General features: G+C 35.8%; 1 protein-coding gene across 1 annotated transcript; it reads right to left on the bottom strand.

Annotated features, from left to right (window-relative positions):
• Nucleotides 1–10,158: 10,158 nt before the first annotated feature.
• On the bottom strand, nt 10,159–10,632 carry LOC131033609 (E3 ubiquitin-protein ligase RING1-like). Its single transcript, XM_057964851.1, has one exon. The coding sequence runs from the start codon at nt 10,630–10,632 to the stop codon at nt 10,159–10,161; it is 474 nt and encodes a 157-aa protein (XP_057820834.1).
• Between the last annotated feature and the right edge of the window lie 9,089 nt (nt 10,633–19,721).

The raw sequence follows: 19,721 nt of genomic DNA, 5'->3' as shown, positions 1-19,721 counted from the left end.
TCTTGTAAGTAGTTCTCCTTGATCTTACTCACCATGGCCTTCCAATTGGTAATAGGTAGCTTCCCCATGCTAACTCTCTCTTCTTATAGGTACTTCCACCATGTCAAAGTTGTTCCTTTTAATCTTGATTTGGCAACCTTAACCTTTTGAGCCTCTGTCACTCCCTCACATTCAAAGTGGTTTTCCATGCCCTCAATCCATTCCATGACAGTGTCAATGTCCATCCTTCCATTGAAATGTGGCAATCCTTGAAAAGCTTTGGTGTTCAAAGCCTTAATAGCCTTTACAAAAGGTTCTTCATTGAACAAGGGATTTGGTTCAGGTATAATGTCATCTATGTCAATGGTTTTCTTACCTTTATCCTTGGTGTCTTCACCCCAAGGTCCTTGTGTCCTCTGATCCACCACTTCCTACAGCTTATCCCTTATCTCACTCATAGCTTCTTCAAGGAGTCTATTCTTCTCCTTTTTCTCTTCTACCTCCCTAGCCAGATCTGCATTAGTGACCATTGTGCTTTCCCCTACTGATTCACTAGAATATAAAGACATACACGGTCCACCAAATCTTTAACTTGCTCTGATACCAATCTGATGGGATAGGGTTTGGGATAGACTAGCCTAGTCTATTCTCTTCGATCCCCTCCTTGGATCACTAGGTGTTCTAACCACCCCTAGGGTCTCTAGGACTTCCTCTACTTGTGGAGTCCTCTGACCTTGCCCAATCCACCCACTAACAACTTTAAAAACTACTCCTAAGGTCTCACCTACTCATGAGTTTCAAGGAACGGTTACTTAGGTTAATAAGGGCTTGGCTTGTTCCACACCTTCCTAGGTCTTAGCAAGGATAGGTTAGGTCTAATAAATAGTTTTTCCACCCATTCATGTACCCCCAAGAGGTTTCAAGCTTTCAACCCCTTACCGATTTCACTATTTTGTGTTTTATCTACAAAATAGGGCTACAAGGATTGTGACCAATTAGGCCTCCTATCCGGTCCTTTAGGGCTCCCTCTTGCAAATGATGCATTTGCTTCTGAAACCTCCCAAAAGACCTACTATTCATTTGGCAAGGACTCAAGGTTTTTTCAGGTTTTAGGCCTCCAAGTGTCGGTACACTGCCCTAGGTGGATTTTAAGGTTTTTAAGGGTTTTTAAGAGGGTTTTTAGGCCTGCCAAGGTCACAGTGTGGGTTTGGTGCTCTTGCCACCTTGTCTAGATTGGTGGAAGCTCCTCCTTCACACCAATGGTGCTCCACTCACCCATCTACAACTCCTCCAAAGGGTGCCTCCTCCTCTGACCTTCCTTTCTCTCCAAGACCTCTGCAACTTAACCCTTCCTAGCTGGGCACTGTCCAGTCTCGCCTAGGAGTGGGTCTTTAAATGGCCTCCTTGCATTTTCAAGGGCCCTGCTATCTCTAAAGTATAGTATAGGGTCTGCACTCTCATTCCCCATGGTTTCATGGTGATTCCACAATGGGGAATGGAGTTATGAGCCCATTGAAACAAACTAGTCCAAAACTGGACAATGAAAAGCAAGTTTACAAACTATTTACAATCACACACAACCTGCAAAACAAAACCTAAAATAAATGCTCACAATGAAATTAAATACACCATACAAGACACTCCACACATTTTTGCTCAAAAATCAATCCATTAACAATCTTCGTTTACTCCTTTTGTGTCGACTGGCAATAAAATTATAGTCACAGTCAAGTCACTTTGCTTGGGCCGTACAACATCTAACATCCAACCCATTAACTTAGGGTTTACAATTACTTATAGTATGTTTTCCTTGGTCTGTGTTCCCATATTAGGGTTGTCCATGCTACATTAAAGATTTTGACTACTAGGTGGAAAAGTTGCTTGACAACTTTGAAAAGTTGTCATGCAACTTTTGCAACTTTTGAGCAACTTTCTCACTGTTCTTTTCTTGACTCCTAGACCCATATTGGGCTAACCTAAGGACACCACCATTCTAAGAAGGACCCCTAAACACCTCAAAGGCACATATACCCTCTATTTTCAAGAAAATCTCAATCTTGATTTATGACCCTAAGACCAAACTAGGACCTAAACTAGGACCAATGAGCACATGGCTCTTATTGTATATACAATGGCTTCATAAAGAAGAAAGAACACAATCAAAAGAAAATGGTGGGATCCCTTTGAAGGGTTCTCCTGCACCATTGTTGTCCACCAAGAATGGGAGCATGTTTTTCCATTTCCATCCCATTGTCGATTTTGGTGCCAATGTCGTATAATCCCTTACATGATTACCCCATAAAAATTTCATTTCATTTTTTATGTTGGTTGTGTTCATTAGACTATCTATTGAGGGGAAATCCCCTAGTAATCCTCCTAGAACAAAGTTGCTTTACCATAGTGAATATCCCAGGATAGATGGTTCACTATGAGCGATCAACTTTCTTTTATAAAGTTCTAGATTCTAGATCCCTTGGGTGGGTTTGTTTCCCTAAATACTGCATCTCTCTGATTTTGTGATATGTATTTGCTTCTAAGGATTCTGGCCCATTTGGCTTCTGAGGATGTGTACATTCTCCATGCCAATTTTGCCCCTAAATCCTTATTTTGCCATAGAAATTTTCTTATTCTCGTGCCTCCATCACTCTTTTCTCAACATATCTTTTCTCATGATATCACTTTCATTTTGTTTTGATCCTCTACACCATTCCAATAGAAGTCTCTAATTATTTGAGTTAGTTTCTTACAGGCCCCTTTTGGAAGTGGTATACATGATAGGAGATAGATAGGCATTGCTGCTAATACTATTTTTATGAGGGTTAATCTTCCTGCCACTGTCATCCATAAGGCTTTTCAAGATGACAACGTCTTCCTCACTTTTTTAATCAGGGGATCCCAAAGTTTATTGGTTTTGATACCTTTTTCTAGAGGCATACCTAAATACGTGAATGGTAGATGCCCTATTTTGTACCCTAGATACGAAGTTATCTTGTATTCCTCTCGTGCTTCCATATTAAAGAAGAATATTTCTGATTTCTCCTTGTTTACCATCTCTCCTAAATCCAGCCCATAAGATTGTAATATGTTATTGATTTCCTTAGCTTCCTTTAACTGTCCTTTCCCCATAATCATTATATTGTCAACAAACTATTGATGGGTGAATGGTTCTACCCCACCAGTGATCTGAATCCCCATCAATCTGCTAGACCTCCATGATACATCCAGGATTCTACCTAAGGCTTCAAACATACTTATAAATAAGAATGGGGATAAAGGGTCACCTTGTTTGAGTCCCCTGGATACTTCAAAGAATCCTTCTGGTTTCCCGTTTAGTAAGATAGAGAACCTAGGGTTTGATATGTAGAAGTAAACCCAATTGATCCATTGTTTGTTAAAACCAAAGGCCTTCATGCAACTAGAGAGGAAGTACCAATCCAATTTGTCATAAGCCTTTTTGATATCTAACTTTATCAGCATATTAGGATGCCCTTGGAACTGACAGGAGTGGATGGCTTCTTGGACAATACTAATTCCTTCCAAAATTGATCTATTGGGTACAAAGCCTGTTCATTCTTTTGATATTATGGCGGGCAATAATTTTTTTAGTCTATTGGCCATGACTTTAGCTAGTAGTTTATAAGTCATGTTACATAGATAAATGGGTCTAAACTCTTCCCACTTTGAGGGATTCTCCTTCTTTGGAATTAAGGCCAAAAAGGTGTTATTGATCTCTTTTAGGAATTTCCCTGCATTGCAGGCAGATTCCAAGGCATTAGTAACCTCGTCCCCTAAGATGTGTCAGCATTTCTAAAAAAAGCTAGCAGGGAAGCCATCTAGTCTAGGGGCTTTGTCTCCCTGAAGCTATGCCAAATCCATTTTAACTTCTTCATGGGTGATTTTAGAGTTTAACATTTAATTATCACCCTCTGTTATCAATTTGGGTATGTTATTTAATAAGATTCTATTGTTAGGGAGGTCTAAGTGTTCCCAGTTGTTGAGGATATTTTCAAAATATTTGATTGCATCTTTTGGGATCAGATCTTGATCCATTATGATCTGATCACTGTCATTGGTGATTTGAGTAAGATTATTTGTTGCCCTTTACATTTTGACACTGTTGTGAAAAAATATGGTGTTTCTATCACCATCTTCTAACTATGTCTCTCGAGATTTCTGTTTCCAATATATCTCTTCTCTAGCTAGAATGCCTTCATATTCACATAAAAGCATTTTCTCAGCCTCGTATGTTTCAGAGGTCATCCCATTTTGCATCACATCAGTGTTTATTGTCTCCATCTCTTTCTCAATTCTTGACTTTTCCTCAAAGATGTTTTTAAATTTCTTTTTGTTCCAATCTAATAATTTGTGCTTAATCTCTTTCAGCTTAGAGACTAGACAGTACATTTTTTATCCTACAAAGACACTATCCTTCCACCATTTTTGTATGTTAGGGAGGAAGTCTTCATGTGTAAACCACATTATTTTGAACTTGAAGGGACACCCAGTTTGCTTTGTTTCCCCCATAAGTTCTAAACGTACCAAATAATGATCAAAGCCTGACTAAGGTAATACTGTAGTTTTTAGTTCTGTTTGAAGATCAATTAGATCTCCTTTAAAGAAAAATCTATCAAGTGTTTCTGCAATGTTGGAGAAATCTTTTCTTCTGTTATTCCATGTGTGAAAACCCGTCTCAGTTCTGATTTCAAGTAAGTTATTGTTATTTATCCAATTTGCGAAGTCTCTTTGTGGTTGTTTAATGGTTTTTATACCACCGCTTTTATCAGATGAGTATAAGATGGTGTTGAAGTCACCACCTATGATGATGTGTTTTTCATCCTGAGTATTTAAGTAGTGTTCAATTTCCTACCACACTAATCTCTTTTTATTTGTTGGAATTGGGCCATATACATTAAAAATAATAAACTCAAGATTTAGACTAAGGGCTCTTACTTTGCCAGCCATCCAATTTTGCATCTTGGTTTGACATGTGAATGGAACTGCATTTTTTCTCCACATTATACCCAGTCCCCCCGATGCCCCTGTAGACTCCACTGCTTCCATCTTCCATTGGGTGAACTTTCTACTAAAATTATTCATATCATTCTTGCCTAATTTTGTTTCTTGTATCATAACTAGGTCCATATCAGATTTTAGTATGCTTCGCTTAATCAATCTTTGTTTGTTAGGGGCTCCCAAACCCCTAACATTTCATGTAAGTATGTTTATACCTCTACGAGGGGGTGGGGAGATTTTCCTTGCCCCAACAATGTTGTGATTTTGGCCTGCCCCTCCGCATCCCCGTCCATCTTCCTTTTGTCTAAAAACAACTTCTGACCTCTTTTGTTGCTCATGGGTTTGCCATAGTCAGGATTTGATTTCTCACCTCCCATCTAGAGGATACCTCTGTTTTGTGGATTGATTGGGCTATTGTCTAATACTATGTTATTTTCCATTTTTTGCATATTGATCAGTTCATCGATAATGAATTCTCTTTCCTCATTTGCATTCAATCCTTCCACAACAGGGGATTCCTCTAGAGTGGGAGAGGCTATGGTTGTATCATCTTGAGCCACCTCAGTTGGGTTGGTGATTAGTGAGGATGTTTTGGGGGGGCTCTGAACCTATTCTATATTGGAGATGTTGACATTAACTGCCATACTTGTTGAAGTATCAAGGAGTACCTCCTCGACACATTCTTTTGCTAGTTTCCCCATTAACTTTTCTATAACATTGTCCAATTCTGCTTGGATTCGGTCCACATTATTATAAACCTAAGTTTCTATGATGTTTTGATTAAGTAAAAACAGGTTTTTGAAAGGAACCCGAACCTTTTACATATCAGGAAAAAGATAAAGCATTAAAGAAGAAAAAAACCGTGCTTGATCACCCAAACAAAAAACAATTCCCATCCAAACCAAAAAGGGAACTCAAAACACATAGCACTCAAAACCTAAGTTTCTATGATGTTATCGACTCTGTCTGGAATATTACTCAATACCGAGAAAGGAGGCAGGGTTGGGATAATATCAATTGCTTGCTGATCAGTGCTTATAATGAAGCCGCCCCTGTCATTATTAAATTGGATGTTTATTTTATTATTTGAAGCTCTATGGTTGTACATTGTTACTTCCTGTGGCTTCTGCAGATTAGGGTTTGGCCTTTTGCAGATAGCTAAATCTTTTGCTACCAGGCCAGTATACCATACCATTTTTAGGATGTAGCTGCCATCTATTGTTTCTATGATAATGTTTTTCAGGTCTTACATGCCCTTGTTTACTTCTATTAGCAGTTTTATGTCAGATTTATCTGACCAATTTTTCTCTACGGCCATGAATTTAGCCAATTTATCCCCAATTTCTATAATAATTTTAGCATGCATTAATTCTATAGGAACATTGGGGATTTCTATCCATTTTGATAACCTTTTAAATTCATATCCATTAGCATCGAATTTAGGTTGCCAATCAATGAAATTGAAATTTGCACCTTTGTAAAAAACATAATCTTCATGCAATAGTTTGGCCTTCAAAGATTTTTTGTAGCATTCAATGTATAGGAAATTATTTTCTAGGGTTGTGATACTTACCTGGTCGTGGAATGTAGTTTTCCACCAATCCACTATTCTGGCAAGTGCCTGATTATTCCCTCCCCATTTCGCAAAGAGCTCGTGCCCTCTGCAATATTTATTTAAATCCATGGCTTCTCTGGGGTTCAAAATTTTGATGAACTTTGGGTCAGGTTTTGTCATTGCTAGGGCACCCTCTCTCCTTGCACCATGATGGAGTGAGTCCCACAGCTTTGAGACCAACCTGTAATTGGTTGATTTGTGGCCATGATATTGCAATGCCCTTCCTCCATCCTTAGCGATTCTTCGGTAACCCTCCTCTCTAAAGTTATGTGGGCGGGAATTTTGCTGTGGCTTTCGAAGGGGATGTCCAGGGCCTGGAGAATTTTCTCGAAAACCCAATGGTATGCAGTTTTCTTTGGTGGCGTAGTCGAGGATTCGAGAGGTGATGGGGATCACCGACATGCTTTCTTGATAAGCCCTAGCTTCCCTCTTCTCTGCCCTAGCAACTCTTTTTCCCAATACTAATTTCCACGAGTGTTCAAGTGAAGGAGCTTCCCTGTCAGATGGAGGCTTGCCAACCATGTTGCCATTCCTGTCCTGGTGTGGAAGAGGATCGCCAAAATGTCGATGTGTAGAGCTCATTATTCGCATCTCTCTAATTCATTAGGTATATTTTTTAATTATAATTAGTATTACAATAATGGTTAAATTAGGATTCAATTAGGGTTAAAATTCAACTAAACTTATATCAACACTAACCCTAATTTATCCTAGAATAGTAACTTTAATTCTTTTATGATTTTGTTTCAACTTAGTGACCCAAATTTAGATTGTGTTAATTTAGTTATAGTAATTTTATTAATCATTGGAGACAATTCTTCATCCATACATTTAATCCACTATATTTAAATTATTATTGAACTTTGTCTATAATAATATATTATATTTATGTATACTTTATAAAAAACAACCTTATAAATAATGAAAAATTGTAACTTAAAGGAGATAAAAAGATAAATAACCTTTTAAGTGAAATGAGCTACATAAGGTGAAATAAGCCTCAAGAAATTGCTATTATAATTTTAAGGGTAAGCTAGGGCTATGGTATAATTAAGATTATTTATATTTTTTTAATTATAATGACTATTACTATTATGGTCAAATTAGGATTCAATTAGGGTTATTTTTAATTATATCAACCCTAATCCTTATCCCAAGCTTTATCCTAGAATAGTAAATTTAATCATAAATAGTAGTCTTAAACTCCTTAAAAGTTTCTTGATGAGTTTATTTCAATTTAGTGATCTAATTTTAGATTGTCTTAATTTAATTATAAGAATCTTATTAATATAATGTATGGTAATTGGTGTATTATTTCTAAATTTGATCATATAAACATTTATTTCATCATTTTTTTGTGATCATATTCTATGATTCAACATAAGATGAGTTGGATAAGGAATTTATTTTAAGAACTCGATGACTAAATACTACCCCTTTATACATAAAACATATATTTTATAGTTTCACATATATATTTTCTATTTTTACTTTTATTCTTGTGTCAAATGAAAATCATAAATGTCCCATTCAAGTTTTAATAACACGTCAATCTCTTTATTGAATAATATAATTAATTCTATTATATTATAGTTCAGTGAAGAAAAGTAATTCCTATTGTTTTCTAGTGTTTGTCTCTCTAAATAAGACTGGAAACAAAATTTCCCAAACTTTAATCAATCATTAAAATTAGAATAAGAAAAAAAAATAGCGGATCTAGCAAAACCAGAAAGAAAACCAGAAAAGTAGTCTCCCTGGTTTGCAAATACAGAATTTAGACTGTAACGAATAGTTCCACTGATTAAATCAAACATGAATTCCTCCAATCGGAATAAATAGACTGCCCAATTTAGTGCAGGGGAAAATGATTTCATATTTCAAAAATGACTAACTTTTTACATAATTTCAAGCGTTTGAAAGATGAATAGCAAGCACCTTGCTCTATTCTGATCTTCCACTGCATCAGATCAAATTCCTGAAGAAATGGGTTGTTATAATAAATAATCATTTTTCTAATCGCTGTAAGTTTAGTTTCTGATATTAATTGTGTGTTTATTTCCTCCATGTTTGGGATCAAATTACATGATCCATCTCTTTCATTATCTTTTCCCAAGTTTATTTTACTAGATATTCTGATTCTACTATTCTGATTCTACTAAGTACATGAGAGTATATAATTAGAGAGGAATAGTGAATAAAGAATATATATATATATATATATATATATAATTTCTATTGTATTTTTACATGCATTACTTTATATGTGTGCTAAAATAGTCACAGTAAATGAAAAATTATATGGGTATACAAATTTCATCATGATAAGTAGGAGAGAAGATCAAGTGGTTGTGTGCCTTAAACTTTGTGCTTCTCAAAATCTTAAATGGTGATATCAAATCAATGAATTACTTGGCAAGGCCCTTCCATACACCTAAGATTCCAAGTCCATGTCATCAAATATGATGCAACATCAACATTTTTTTGTGGAGGTGACTAAAAAGACCCTAAAAAAAAGAGCCGATCAATAATTATGAATTAAGTTATAATAGTTGTGTATTAAGTCATGTTTTATTGGTATGCCATACATCATCACATGATTTGTCATTTTTATGTCTAAGATTCAAATATAAATAGTCATGATCAACACTAATTACAAAGTGTTAAACTATTAGAAATATTAGACATAAAATAATCAAATATAGAATTTCAACTACTAAATATTCTCCCCAATAAACATAAAACATATATTCTACATTCTCACATATTGAATGATGAAAAAAAAATGTATTATATTATAGTTCAGTGAACATACCTACTTCAATGAAGAAAAAGACTATATAAATTGGAATCAATTCTTATTGTTTTCTAGCGTTTGTCATTACTTTACTAAAGAAGGGTGGAATCAAACTTTCCAAAAAAATTTAGATTATTCGTTAAAATTAGAATAGGAAAAAAAAGGGGTATCTACGTTGGATCTCACAAGAATTTTCATGTCTTCCTGGTTTGCAGATCAGAAAACCAATCAGACTGCAAACAATAGTTCCGCTGATTAAAAACAACCATGATTTCCTCCTATCTGAATAAATAGAATGCCCAATTTAGTGCAGAAAAGGATTTCATATTTGAAAAATGACTAACTTTTTACATAATTTCAAGCCTTTGCAAGATGAAAATAGCAAGCAATTTGTGGCAAAAGCCTTGCACCTGATGTTCCTTGATCCATTTTACCTGCTCTCCACTGCATCAGATGAAAGTCCTAAAGAAATGGGTTGTTCCGGTAATGAATCATCTCTTCCATCATCATTCTCCAAGTCCAATAAACTTGAAGATGGATTAGGCCGCATTCTGATTGATGAAGTTTTCATAGTTCATAATGATCATTTTGCTTTCTTCTGGATTAGATCATGTAGATTTTTTGTCACCAATGTTTTCAATAAATAGAATCTCCAAGATGACTACCATTTTACATAATTTCAAGCGATTGCAAGATGAATAGCAAGCAATTTCCTTCACCTTCACCTGGCCCTATCCGGATCTCCCATTGCATGGGATCAAATTCCTGAAGAAATGGGTTGTTCAGGTAATGAACCATCTCTTCCATGATCTTGTTCCAAGTCCAATAAGCTTCTTGAAGATGAATTGGGGTGCACTGTGGTTCTGCAAACAGGGCAAGAAGAGTGAGAAAGAAACCATTTATCTATACATTCTTTGTGAAAGTAATGATTGCAGTTGGGCAACAGCTTGACTATCTCAGAATCCCCATATTCAGATAAACAGACTGAACACTGGTGCCCATCATGTGATTTGTACTGAGATACTGGGAGAGCCTCTATTACTTGTCTGTGAAGACCCACAGAGTCCAGACTTGAGGGATCTTCTTCTTCCAAACCCAACTCTTGAATATGGGTTGCTATGGCAGAGGAAATATTTCTTCTCAGGCCAGATGCAATGTACCAAAAAGTTGCTAAAATAATCCCAGAAACGATAACAATGCAAGCTATGGCTATGATTGACATTTCATCCATTTATCAATGCTTGATTTTGGGCTATAAATTCTCAGAATCTTGATATCTGACCTTAGAAGCCTATGATATTTCAGTTTGAATTTTTAATATTTGAGCACCATGTTGGGAAGCATGGATTGATGTAGGTCATTATTAGTATGATTGGGGGGTTGGTTATGCATCTTTCAGCCCAAACATATTTAATAAGCGTTGCCAACCTTTCATTTGTAATATTGACCAAACTTCAATAAAAAAACATTAAAATTATAATTAACAAATAAGTGTTGAAAAATTATGCCCCTCCTTTAAAATAAATTATATCAATGCAAACAAAAGGAAATAAAGAAAGCCCAATATGTTATACCGAGTTGGATATTATGGCAAACCCAAGAAAGAATGGGATTCTCTTTTTGTCTCGTAATTGATGTAAGTATTTATATTAAGTACTCACAAGACAAGTTGATGTATAGTGGAAATGATGTTGGAAAGTTGTCACACATATTGTATAATTATTTTATAATTTCAAGAGAGGTTGTATAATAACTGATATGGATTTTCTACATTCTATGGAATACTGTGTATGATTGCTCTTTTAAAAGTGAAATTGTATGATTTTTTAAGTGAAATTGTATAAGTAATCGTAAAAGTATTCAATGTAAGCACCCCTTGTATAGATAGGGTGATAGGTTGAGAAGGGATAGGGTCGATGATAGGGGCTCGCATGAGTTGATGTCTGACTTGCCATTGGTCAAGCAATCAAGTGAGCTACTTGTTGCAACAACAAAGTCATTGGATAAGATACTCCTCCCTAGGACCTCCAATTTGGAATGGATGGAGGAGTGTAGGTGGGAAGTTGTGAGATGGATATGATACATTGAGGGTCATAATTTAGTGAGTTCACGATCAATTTAGTTCTTTGGATGAATAGATTGAACATTTTTGAAGTCTTGTAAAATGTTGCACTCTTAAGATGTCATTATTTTTTTCTCTAAAATCAGAAAAGTTTGATTTTCAATGAGAAATGGAAGATAGTTACATTTAAAACATGAAGATACAACAAGAACAAGAGTTGTAGTGCTCCGAATCTACTCTCTAAACTACTATATTTTTTTAAATGTTGAGTTTAAGGGTTTCAAAAAGGGGACCCCAATAAAGTAATGTTTTTATTAAAAAAAAAAACATAACACAACGTTTGTTTTGGCCCCCTAAAACATTAACAGTTTTTTAGAATTTCAAAATTCTCTTTGGTGAGAAATCAGCTAACACCATGTAGTTTATGCCTAATTTTTTGATTTTTTTTTTAATGAATATATGATTTTTTACAAATTTTCAAAGTGGACATCCTGAAAAATAAAATATTGGGCATGTTCCCCCCTAAAGTTTTTGAAAATAAATCCAACAAAAAGTAAAAAAAATCAATGTGTATAATGGAGTCTAGTTTCTTAAAATGTAATTTGTTTCAAGATTTGATTCATGAGTAAAATTCTATACCCAAAATACCACATGTTGGTTTTTGACAAAAAATGGACACAATAACAAAAGAAATTAAAAATGAATTTAACTTTAACATAATCAAAAAGTGAAAAAAATTGCATGGCTTGATAACTAAGAGAGAGCTTTATGTCATTGTGGTATTTTTCTAAATTTGCATTGAAATAGATACAAAACTAATGGAGAGAACAACAAAAAAAAATGTGTGAATATTTTTTACCTTTTCAAGAAAACACATCTTTGACATGAAGTGTTCATCTAACCCTTTTGGGTTGGATGCCCAAGGTAGGGTTGAAATTTCCCAAATGAAAAAGAGAAAAATGCTAGAGCCAAATGAAAATGTACAAATTGAAAATGCATTTTTAGAATGCTAGCACCAAGTGAAAATGCACTTACACAATGCTAGCGAAAAATAATGCTAGTGCCAAATTGTCTACATTGGATCAATCCTCTTTCTCTCCCAAGTTAATTAAGGCTTAGAGTTTAGGGTTTACAATTGATGATCCATAGTTGAGGTTGTACCTTTCACTCCCTCTTTGCCTCCTTTGGATTCCCAAGGCAAGGTTGGAATTTCCCAAATGAGAAAGAGAAAAATGTTAGAGCCAAATGAAAATGAATTTTCAGAATGCTAGCACCAAGTGAAAATGCACTTATGCAATGCTAGCGAAAAATAATGCTAGTGCCAAATTGTCTACATTGGATCAATCCTCTTTCTCTTTGTCTCTTTCTCTCCCAATTTAATTAAGGCTTGGAGTTCAGGGTTTACAATTGATGATGCATAGTTGAGGTTTTACCTTTCACTCCCTCTTTGCCTCCTTCCATCTCTACCGATACTTACCTTTCTCTACCCCTATCTTCTCTCTGTCACCTCTATCTCCCCTCTCTAGGTCTCTCCCACCCTATCTCCCCCTCTACCATGTCTTCCCTCCTTACCCCCATCTCTGTCTATATTTCCTCCCTCTCTCTTCTTCTCACCCTCTCTTATTTTCTCTCTCTCTCTCTCTCTCTCTCTCTCTCTCTCTCTCTCTCTCTCTCAGTAGATCTCCCTCCCTCCTTGTTTACCTCTCTGCCTCTTGTACCCTATCTCATTTCCCACCTTTCTCTCCACCTCTATCTCTCCCCCTAGGCCTCTCATTCCTCTCCCCAAGATCTGTGTCTCTCACCTTTATATCTATCCCCTCTCTAGTTCCTTCCCCCCTCTTCACCTCTCCCCTTACCTCCTTACCCCTCTTTCTCTCTTTGTAAACCCCTCTCTCTCTCTCTCTCTCTCTCTCTCTCTCTCTCTCTCTCTCACCTTTTTACCTCTCTCCTCTCCAGTTCTATTAGAAACTCCATGTGTACCTCTCCCTCCCTCCCTCCATATCCTTCTCTTTGTTATTATTTCCCATCTTTTCTCTCCCTCCCTTCTCTAGGTAACTCTCTCCCTTGTATAGGGTTTAGATAATAGGGTGTAGGATATAGGGCTTATGGTATAGGGTATAGAGTATAGGGTAAAATATTAATGGTACAAGGTTTATGGTACATAGCATTGAGGGTATTTCCCATATTGATACTTCTTTTTATCTCTTCATCTCCTTCTCTCTCACACACATCTATCTTGGGCCTCTCTAGGTCTCTCTCTCCCTATCTTCTTCTCTCCCTCTCTATCTCCCCCCCTCCTTACCCTAATATTTATATCCATCCCCACTCTATCTTACTCTCTCTCTCTCTCTCTCTCAATTATCCTTTCTCTCCATTATCTATTTTATCACCTCTCCCTCTCACATTCAGTTGGTTTGGGATTTGGTGATCCAGATGCTATCATATGTTCTAGTAAGCCTTTTGGTTACCGGTAAGGGTTTTACCAGTAGCGCTTTGTTGAAGATATTTTGATGAATTCGGTAAGTGGTGTTGGTGCAGATTCTAGAAGGTTATCAGGATGTTGATGGTTATCATGTTCATGTTTCAGTTGTTCGTGGCATTTCATTTGGCTTATGGTGACCTATTTTGGGTCTCGTGGTTATTTTGTTAGGTTATGGACCAGTTTATGTAACGTGTTGGTTGATTCTCCTGATGCATCACCAATTGGATTTATTGTTTGGTTTATGTTGTTTCGGTCTTAGACCGACTTGGTTTATCATTGGTTTATAGGATTATGTAATGAGTCTATTGTATTATCTTTTAGGTGGCCGACCTAATTGTTTAGGTCTCAGGTTGGTATATGATGGTATGATGATAGAATAAGTATTTGGTAGAATACTGAGAGGGGGGGTGAATCAGTAAATTGAAAAACTGATACAAAGTTCCCCAACTCAAACTCAGTCAAACAAAGGAAACATATCTTAGTCAAGATCAATATTCATAAGAATACTTGACATAAACTGGTTTAACTATTATGACAACTTTAACAGTAAACAACTTCAATCTTATAAACATCAACAATGCCTAATCATAACTCAACATATTCAGCTCTTAATGCTTCTATTTAACATGCCTTACCAGAAGTTAACCAAATCAACAAATAAGATCACAACCACAAAAGCATTCACCACTTGACATAAATTTTTATACATGGAAAACCCAAATAGGTAAAAACCATGGTGAGATGAGACTCACAAGGATAGCTATCTGAACTCTTCTGAAGTTCACCTTGTTAGGAGCCAAGCCTGTTAAAGATTTACAATAAGTTGTGTTAATAACTAATTCTGGTTAGGAATCACCCGGTTAAGGGATTTACAAATATGCCTTGATGAAAAACACAATACCCTATTAGGCGTAACCTCACTGGAGGATTTAAGAATCCAGGTTAATGGACCACCTTGTTAGAGGATTTAATGAGTAACCAAGCTTGTTAGAGATTACCCGGTTAAGGGATTTCACTTTTGTTGTAATTGTTAGAAAACAATAGGTTTTCTTGATCTGTTTGAGTAGCACTACATTTGTTTGATCAGATCCTTCTAAGTTTCAACATGCCTTCACTCAAAGTGTAGATCCATTCATTGGTTAGGCAACTACACACTCAATAGGTTTCTATCAATCTTGCCAACAACCTTTACAAACAACTTCATCGACCTTAAATACAAATCAATTAGGTCAGTAACACTGTAAAAACCTAATTCTCATCATCAAGATTACAAACAAGTTGGTACAATCTTGACCATTAGAAATCATGACAATCTCTTCACATTCTTCAAGAAAATTCCAGCCGCTCCATGATCACCATTTCATCGGACTTTGTAGCTCATCATGCATTGTGCATTAGATGCAATCCACTTTGCTCCTTCCCTGGACAAGAAACAAGCGCGTCAAAATAATTTGAACATATCCTCATACAATGATCACACATGTCTCCATCATTATTGCTTATCAGATAATAAACCATCAAACTTGATCGGTTAGGGTTTAACAGCTGATAGGGTTTACCAGTTACATTACATAGAAAGGTTTAACCCTTTACACTGGTTCACCAGTTCAACTCACAACTTTACATACCAGTTTATAACATCTTCCACAAAGGTCTTCTTACTGGTTAGTAGCCAATATCAAAAACAACAATATCAGCAATAACATTAATACCATTACCGGTTCAATTGACATCAATGACAACATATGATTAATGCAATCTCTATGCAAAATGCCAACAAACTCAAAATGCCAATAGTATACGTATAATGTAAGATCTCTTTGTAGATCATATATTTGGTAGGAAAATATTATGGGATTATCTGTGTGCGAATAAAGTTATAATCATATGTAGAGGTTTTGGTCAATCATAGGTGATCGAATTTGGTTTGTAAAAGAGGTTTAAGACCTCCAGTATTGAGCTTAACCAGAACTATACTTAGGCATATGAGATTCTATTCTTGTAGTTCATTCATCTTTCTAGATTGTAGTTTGGATTTATTTTGTAGTTAGTGAGGCTCCTTTTGTGATGAGTAGTGTGTTCTAGGCTATTGGCCTTCCTGCATGTGCAGGTCCCTCTTATTGTAATTACATACATGTTGCATAAGTATTATCTAACTGTGGGTAGACTTCCAGTTGTGGTTTTCCCCTTTACCGGGTTTTCCACGTTAAAATTATGGTGTTATGTGTTATGGATGGTTGGTAATTGTTTAGTGATTTATGTTTATTCTTAATTGTTATATCTTCTATTCCAGTATTTGGTTTATAAATTCTGTTAAAATGTTTTGTGTGCTTAAAATTGTATAATATGTTGACAACTGATTCACCCACCCCCCCTCTCAGTTTTCCACCAATTATCGTAATAGTTTCCTTCTCTAGATCACCAAGACAATCAAATATCTTGCTTTCATCATATTGTCAAAGAATAAAATATATGCCCTTCGATCTACTTTGAGCCACAATCCTGTGCAACCGATCATTGTGTTTTGTAGTTGGCATTTAATACCAACCTAGTCGGCCTTTACCTCACCAACACATCATTCACCTACCACTGCATGCTCACCACCTAGAGTTCACATGACATCTTTGTCAGCATCTAGCTCACTTGATTATGTTGATTCAAACTCAGTCATCCACCGAACATGCTACCGGTATACACTAACTAGTTAACCTTCATATCATACACTTCTCTATTCTATTGGTTAGAACATACTATCTCAGACCACACTTACCTTACTGGGTTTTCTTGCTTATCGATTGACATACTTAACGGATTGTTGGCATTGACAAAACCAGTTAATCTAGAGAACCAGTATATTTGCAGAGATTTGTCATTGATGTCTAACACTGATCGGTGGACTAGTACCGACGGAGTGGTATATCTCAGTAGCAAAGGTGATGACTTTTTAAACAACATTGATGCAATATAAGAGACAAGTGATTAAGGTTCAATCAGCTCAAGGGAAGACAAACTAAGATAACTGGTATGTCACTCAAGAAGATTGGTGTTGAGGTTAGATCTTTAGGTTGGTCATTATGATAATAATGAAGACACCAAAGGTGACCTAGGCAAGAAGGCTTGAGGTTGTATGCAAACCAGAACCTCATTGGCAAATAGGAGAAGAGACTTGATAGAAGCACTGCAAACTGGCATCAAAGGATGAACCGGCAATGAAGAGTGTAGTGAAGTAGAAGGAAGATAGGTGTTTTCCTAAAATATCAGAGTGATGATCAGTCATTCAGTGGCAAAAGGTAAGTTGGTGAGCTTGTGTCTATGCCAAACCAAAGGTTGGTGAAGTCAACTTAAGTTATCATGTATTTAAGCCATGATTACTTGCAGATTTTCTGGTTCTCATTTAAAAGACTGAACTCGACCCAAAAGTCACTATTTTTTGGGGGATGCAATGGTAGAATTGGTTGAATAGTTGGTAGAATTGTTGCAAGGTGTGCAGAGAAAGAGTGGGAAGATTTGAATTATAAATCTACCAAAATCTGTGATTGCATTGATTAAGGAAACACCTAAAGGTGACTATAGAGAATGTATAAAGTATTTTGACTTCATTCAAAATATTATTGATCTTAAAATTTGCAAAGAGAAGATCCTGTGAAAGGTGATCCAAAGTGCAGAGTAGAGTGAGAGGAAGTGCTAAAACATTTAGTAGAGCAGTGAGCGTATAGAACAGACCAGCAGAGTGCAGAGCCAAGGGTTAGAGGACCAGCAGAGTGCAGAGCCAAGGGTTAGAGGATCGACAGAGTGCAAAGTTGAGGGTCAGAGGACTAACAACGTGCATATCTGAGGGTCAGAGGATGGGCAGAGTGCAAAGTTGAAGATCAGAGGACCGACGGAATGCACAGTCGAAGGTATAAGAAGAAAACTGGTGTTGTGCAAAGCAAACACAACTGGTGCAGATAAAATATGATTTTCATTGTGATCTGTTCAAGATATCAGTAGCTACTCCAACATATCATCTTTTTGTTGTTGTCTAACCATTGCAACTCAAATCCCTTAACCGAGTGAGATCTTAATTGATGTTTCTAAGTCCTTTAACCAGGATACCTTTAACAAGGCTACCTTTAACAGAGTAAAGGCACTGAGAGGCCTTAAATAAAGTCCCTTAACCGGGTGGCACCTAGGGTGAACTCACAATACTGGTTCCCACTTTTTGACCAACTTTGACACTTAGATGAATATTTTGAAAAAAACCTTCACTTTCTGACACCTATAACTTTTAAACCGTTAAGAATTTGAAGATGATACAAACTAGTGATTTTTAACATCTTGTTTGTAGATTCTAAATATATTTTTTTGCAAATTTGTTTGAATAAAATTTTATTGATTTTTCCATCTCCCTCAAAAAGTAGTTGTTTACAGCAAACAACATTTTTTAAGAGTGATGTGTATCCTGAAACGCATAATTTTTTTTCTATAAATGATAAAAACTTAATTCTTTTGAATTTTGGTTTGTAACATCAATACCCAGGGCATGCACTTGGTTTGATAGTGATATGTTGAATATTTTTTATTTTATTAAGTTTTGAAGTTCGACTAATTATAATTTGGATATAGGTTACGTTTGAACACATAACTTGTTCTATATATATCAAAATTCAATTTTCTTTTTTGTGTTAGAAAGAAAACACCAATACCTAGTGCATAGATATTTTTCAGAATTTTTTTGAATTAGTTTACTATTTTTCCCAATGCATTGAACAAAGAAGTTCATTTTCGGTGAAAAACCTACATTCATAAGAAATAAAATAAAAATATATTAATGAAATTAAATATATTGAAATTTATACTATTTGGAAAGCTTATAATAAGGAGTAAATACTTTAAAAAATAACTTTTAAATGAATTAATTTGACCCCCCAAAAGCTAATGTAAAATTGTTTTTTTATCAACATTTGATGGATGCAAAGGAGACTCCATTGCAAGTATGATTTAGAAGTAGAGAGGTTCTATCCAAGAAATTTTGATCTAAGAGCCTTTGATTTAACTCTCTTCAATTAATTACTTCAAATGGGACCTCTTAAAGCTTAAATCATTATATTTTTTTAAAAATGTATGATTTCAGCAAAAATCAGGACGTACCAAAAAGTGGGAACCAGCTTTGTGAGTTCACCCCCTAACAGTGTCTTTGTAATATTCTAATAGGGATGGCTCTTCACCCGACGTACTCCAGAAGAGTACAAATTTTGTGAGCTCCTACTCACACCGTGGTTTTCTCCCATTTGGGTTTCCATGAGATAAATCCTGGTGTCACTATGTATCTTTTCATGCATGCATATTTTACTGCAGTAACTATTTGTCTTGTTGAATATTAAGTTAGTGCAGACTTGAGTTAAAAGTTTTAATTGTGTAAAACTGGTAAAGTGTTGATTCACCCCTCCCCTCTCAGCACTGGTTGGGACTAAGAATTGGTATTAGAGCTTTGGTCCTTAGATTCAGAAGAATCTTAACTGCTTAAGGAAAGATCCAAGATGATGTGAAAGGAGGGTCCTAAGTTATCTAAGGAGAATTACACCTTATGGTGTGGTAGAATGAAGCTCTATCTAAGAACCGTAGGAGAACAATACTGGAACCATGTAATCATAGAGTACAATGAACCTACAGGGGTTCTCACTCCAGATTAGATCAAAGAAAGGAAAGACAACACTATTACTATGGATCTGATTTCTAGGACTCTATCTAACAATGAGTTTGTTGAGGTTCAAGATTTGAAAATAGCCTTTCAGAT

Source organism: Cryptomeria japonica, chromosome 6 (genome assembly GCF_030272615.1).
Source record: "Cryptomeria japonica chromosome 6, Sugi_1.0, whole genome shotgun sequence".
NCBI classification, from domain to species: Eukaryota; Viridiplantae; Streptophyta; class Pinopsida; order Cupressales; family Cupressaceae; genus Cryptomeria; species Cryptomeria japonica.
The sequence above is the reverse complement of the archived record's forward strand: the minus strand, read 5'-3'. Positions and strand labels throughout refer to the sequence as shown.

Excerpts from the sequence above, each read along its gene's own strand:
- LOC131033609 (XM_057964851.1), bottom strand. The coding sequence starts at position 10,632 with ATGGATGAAATGTCAATCATAGCCATAGCTTGCATTGTTATCGTTTCT.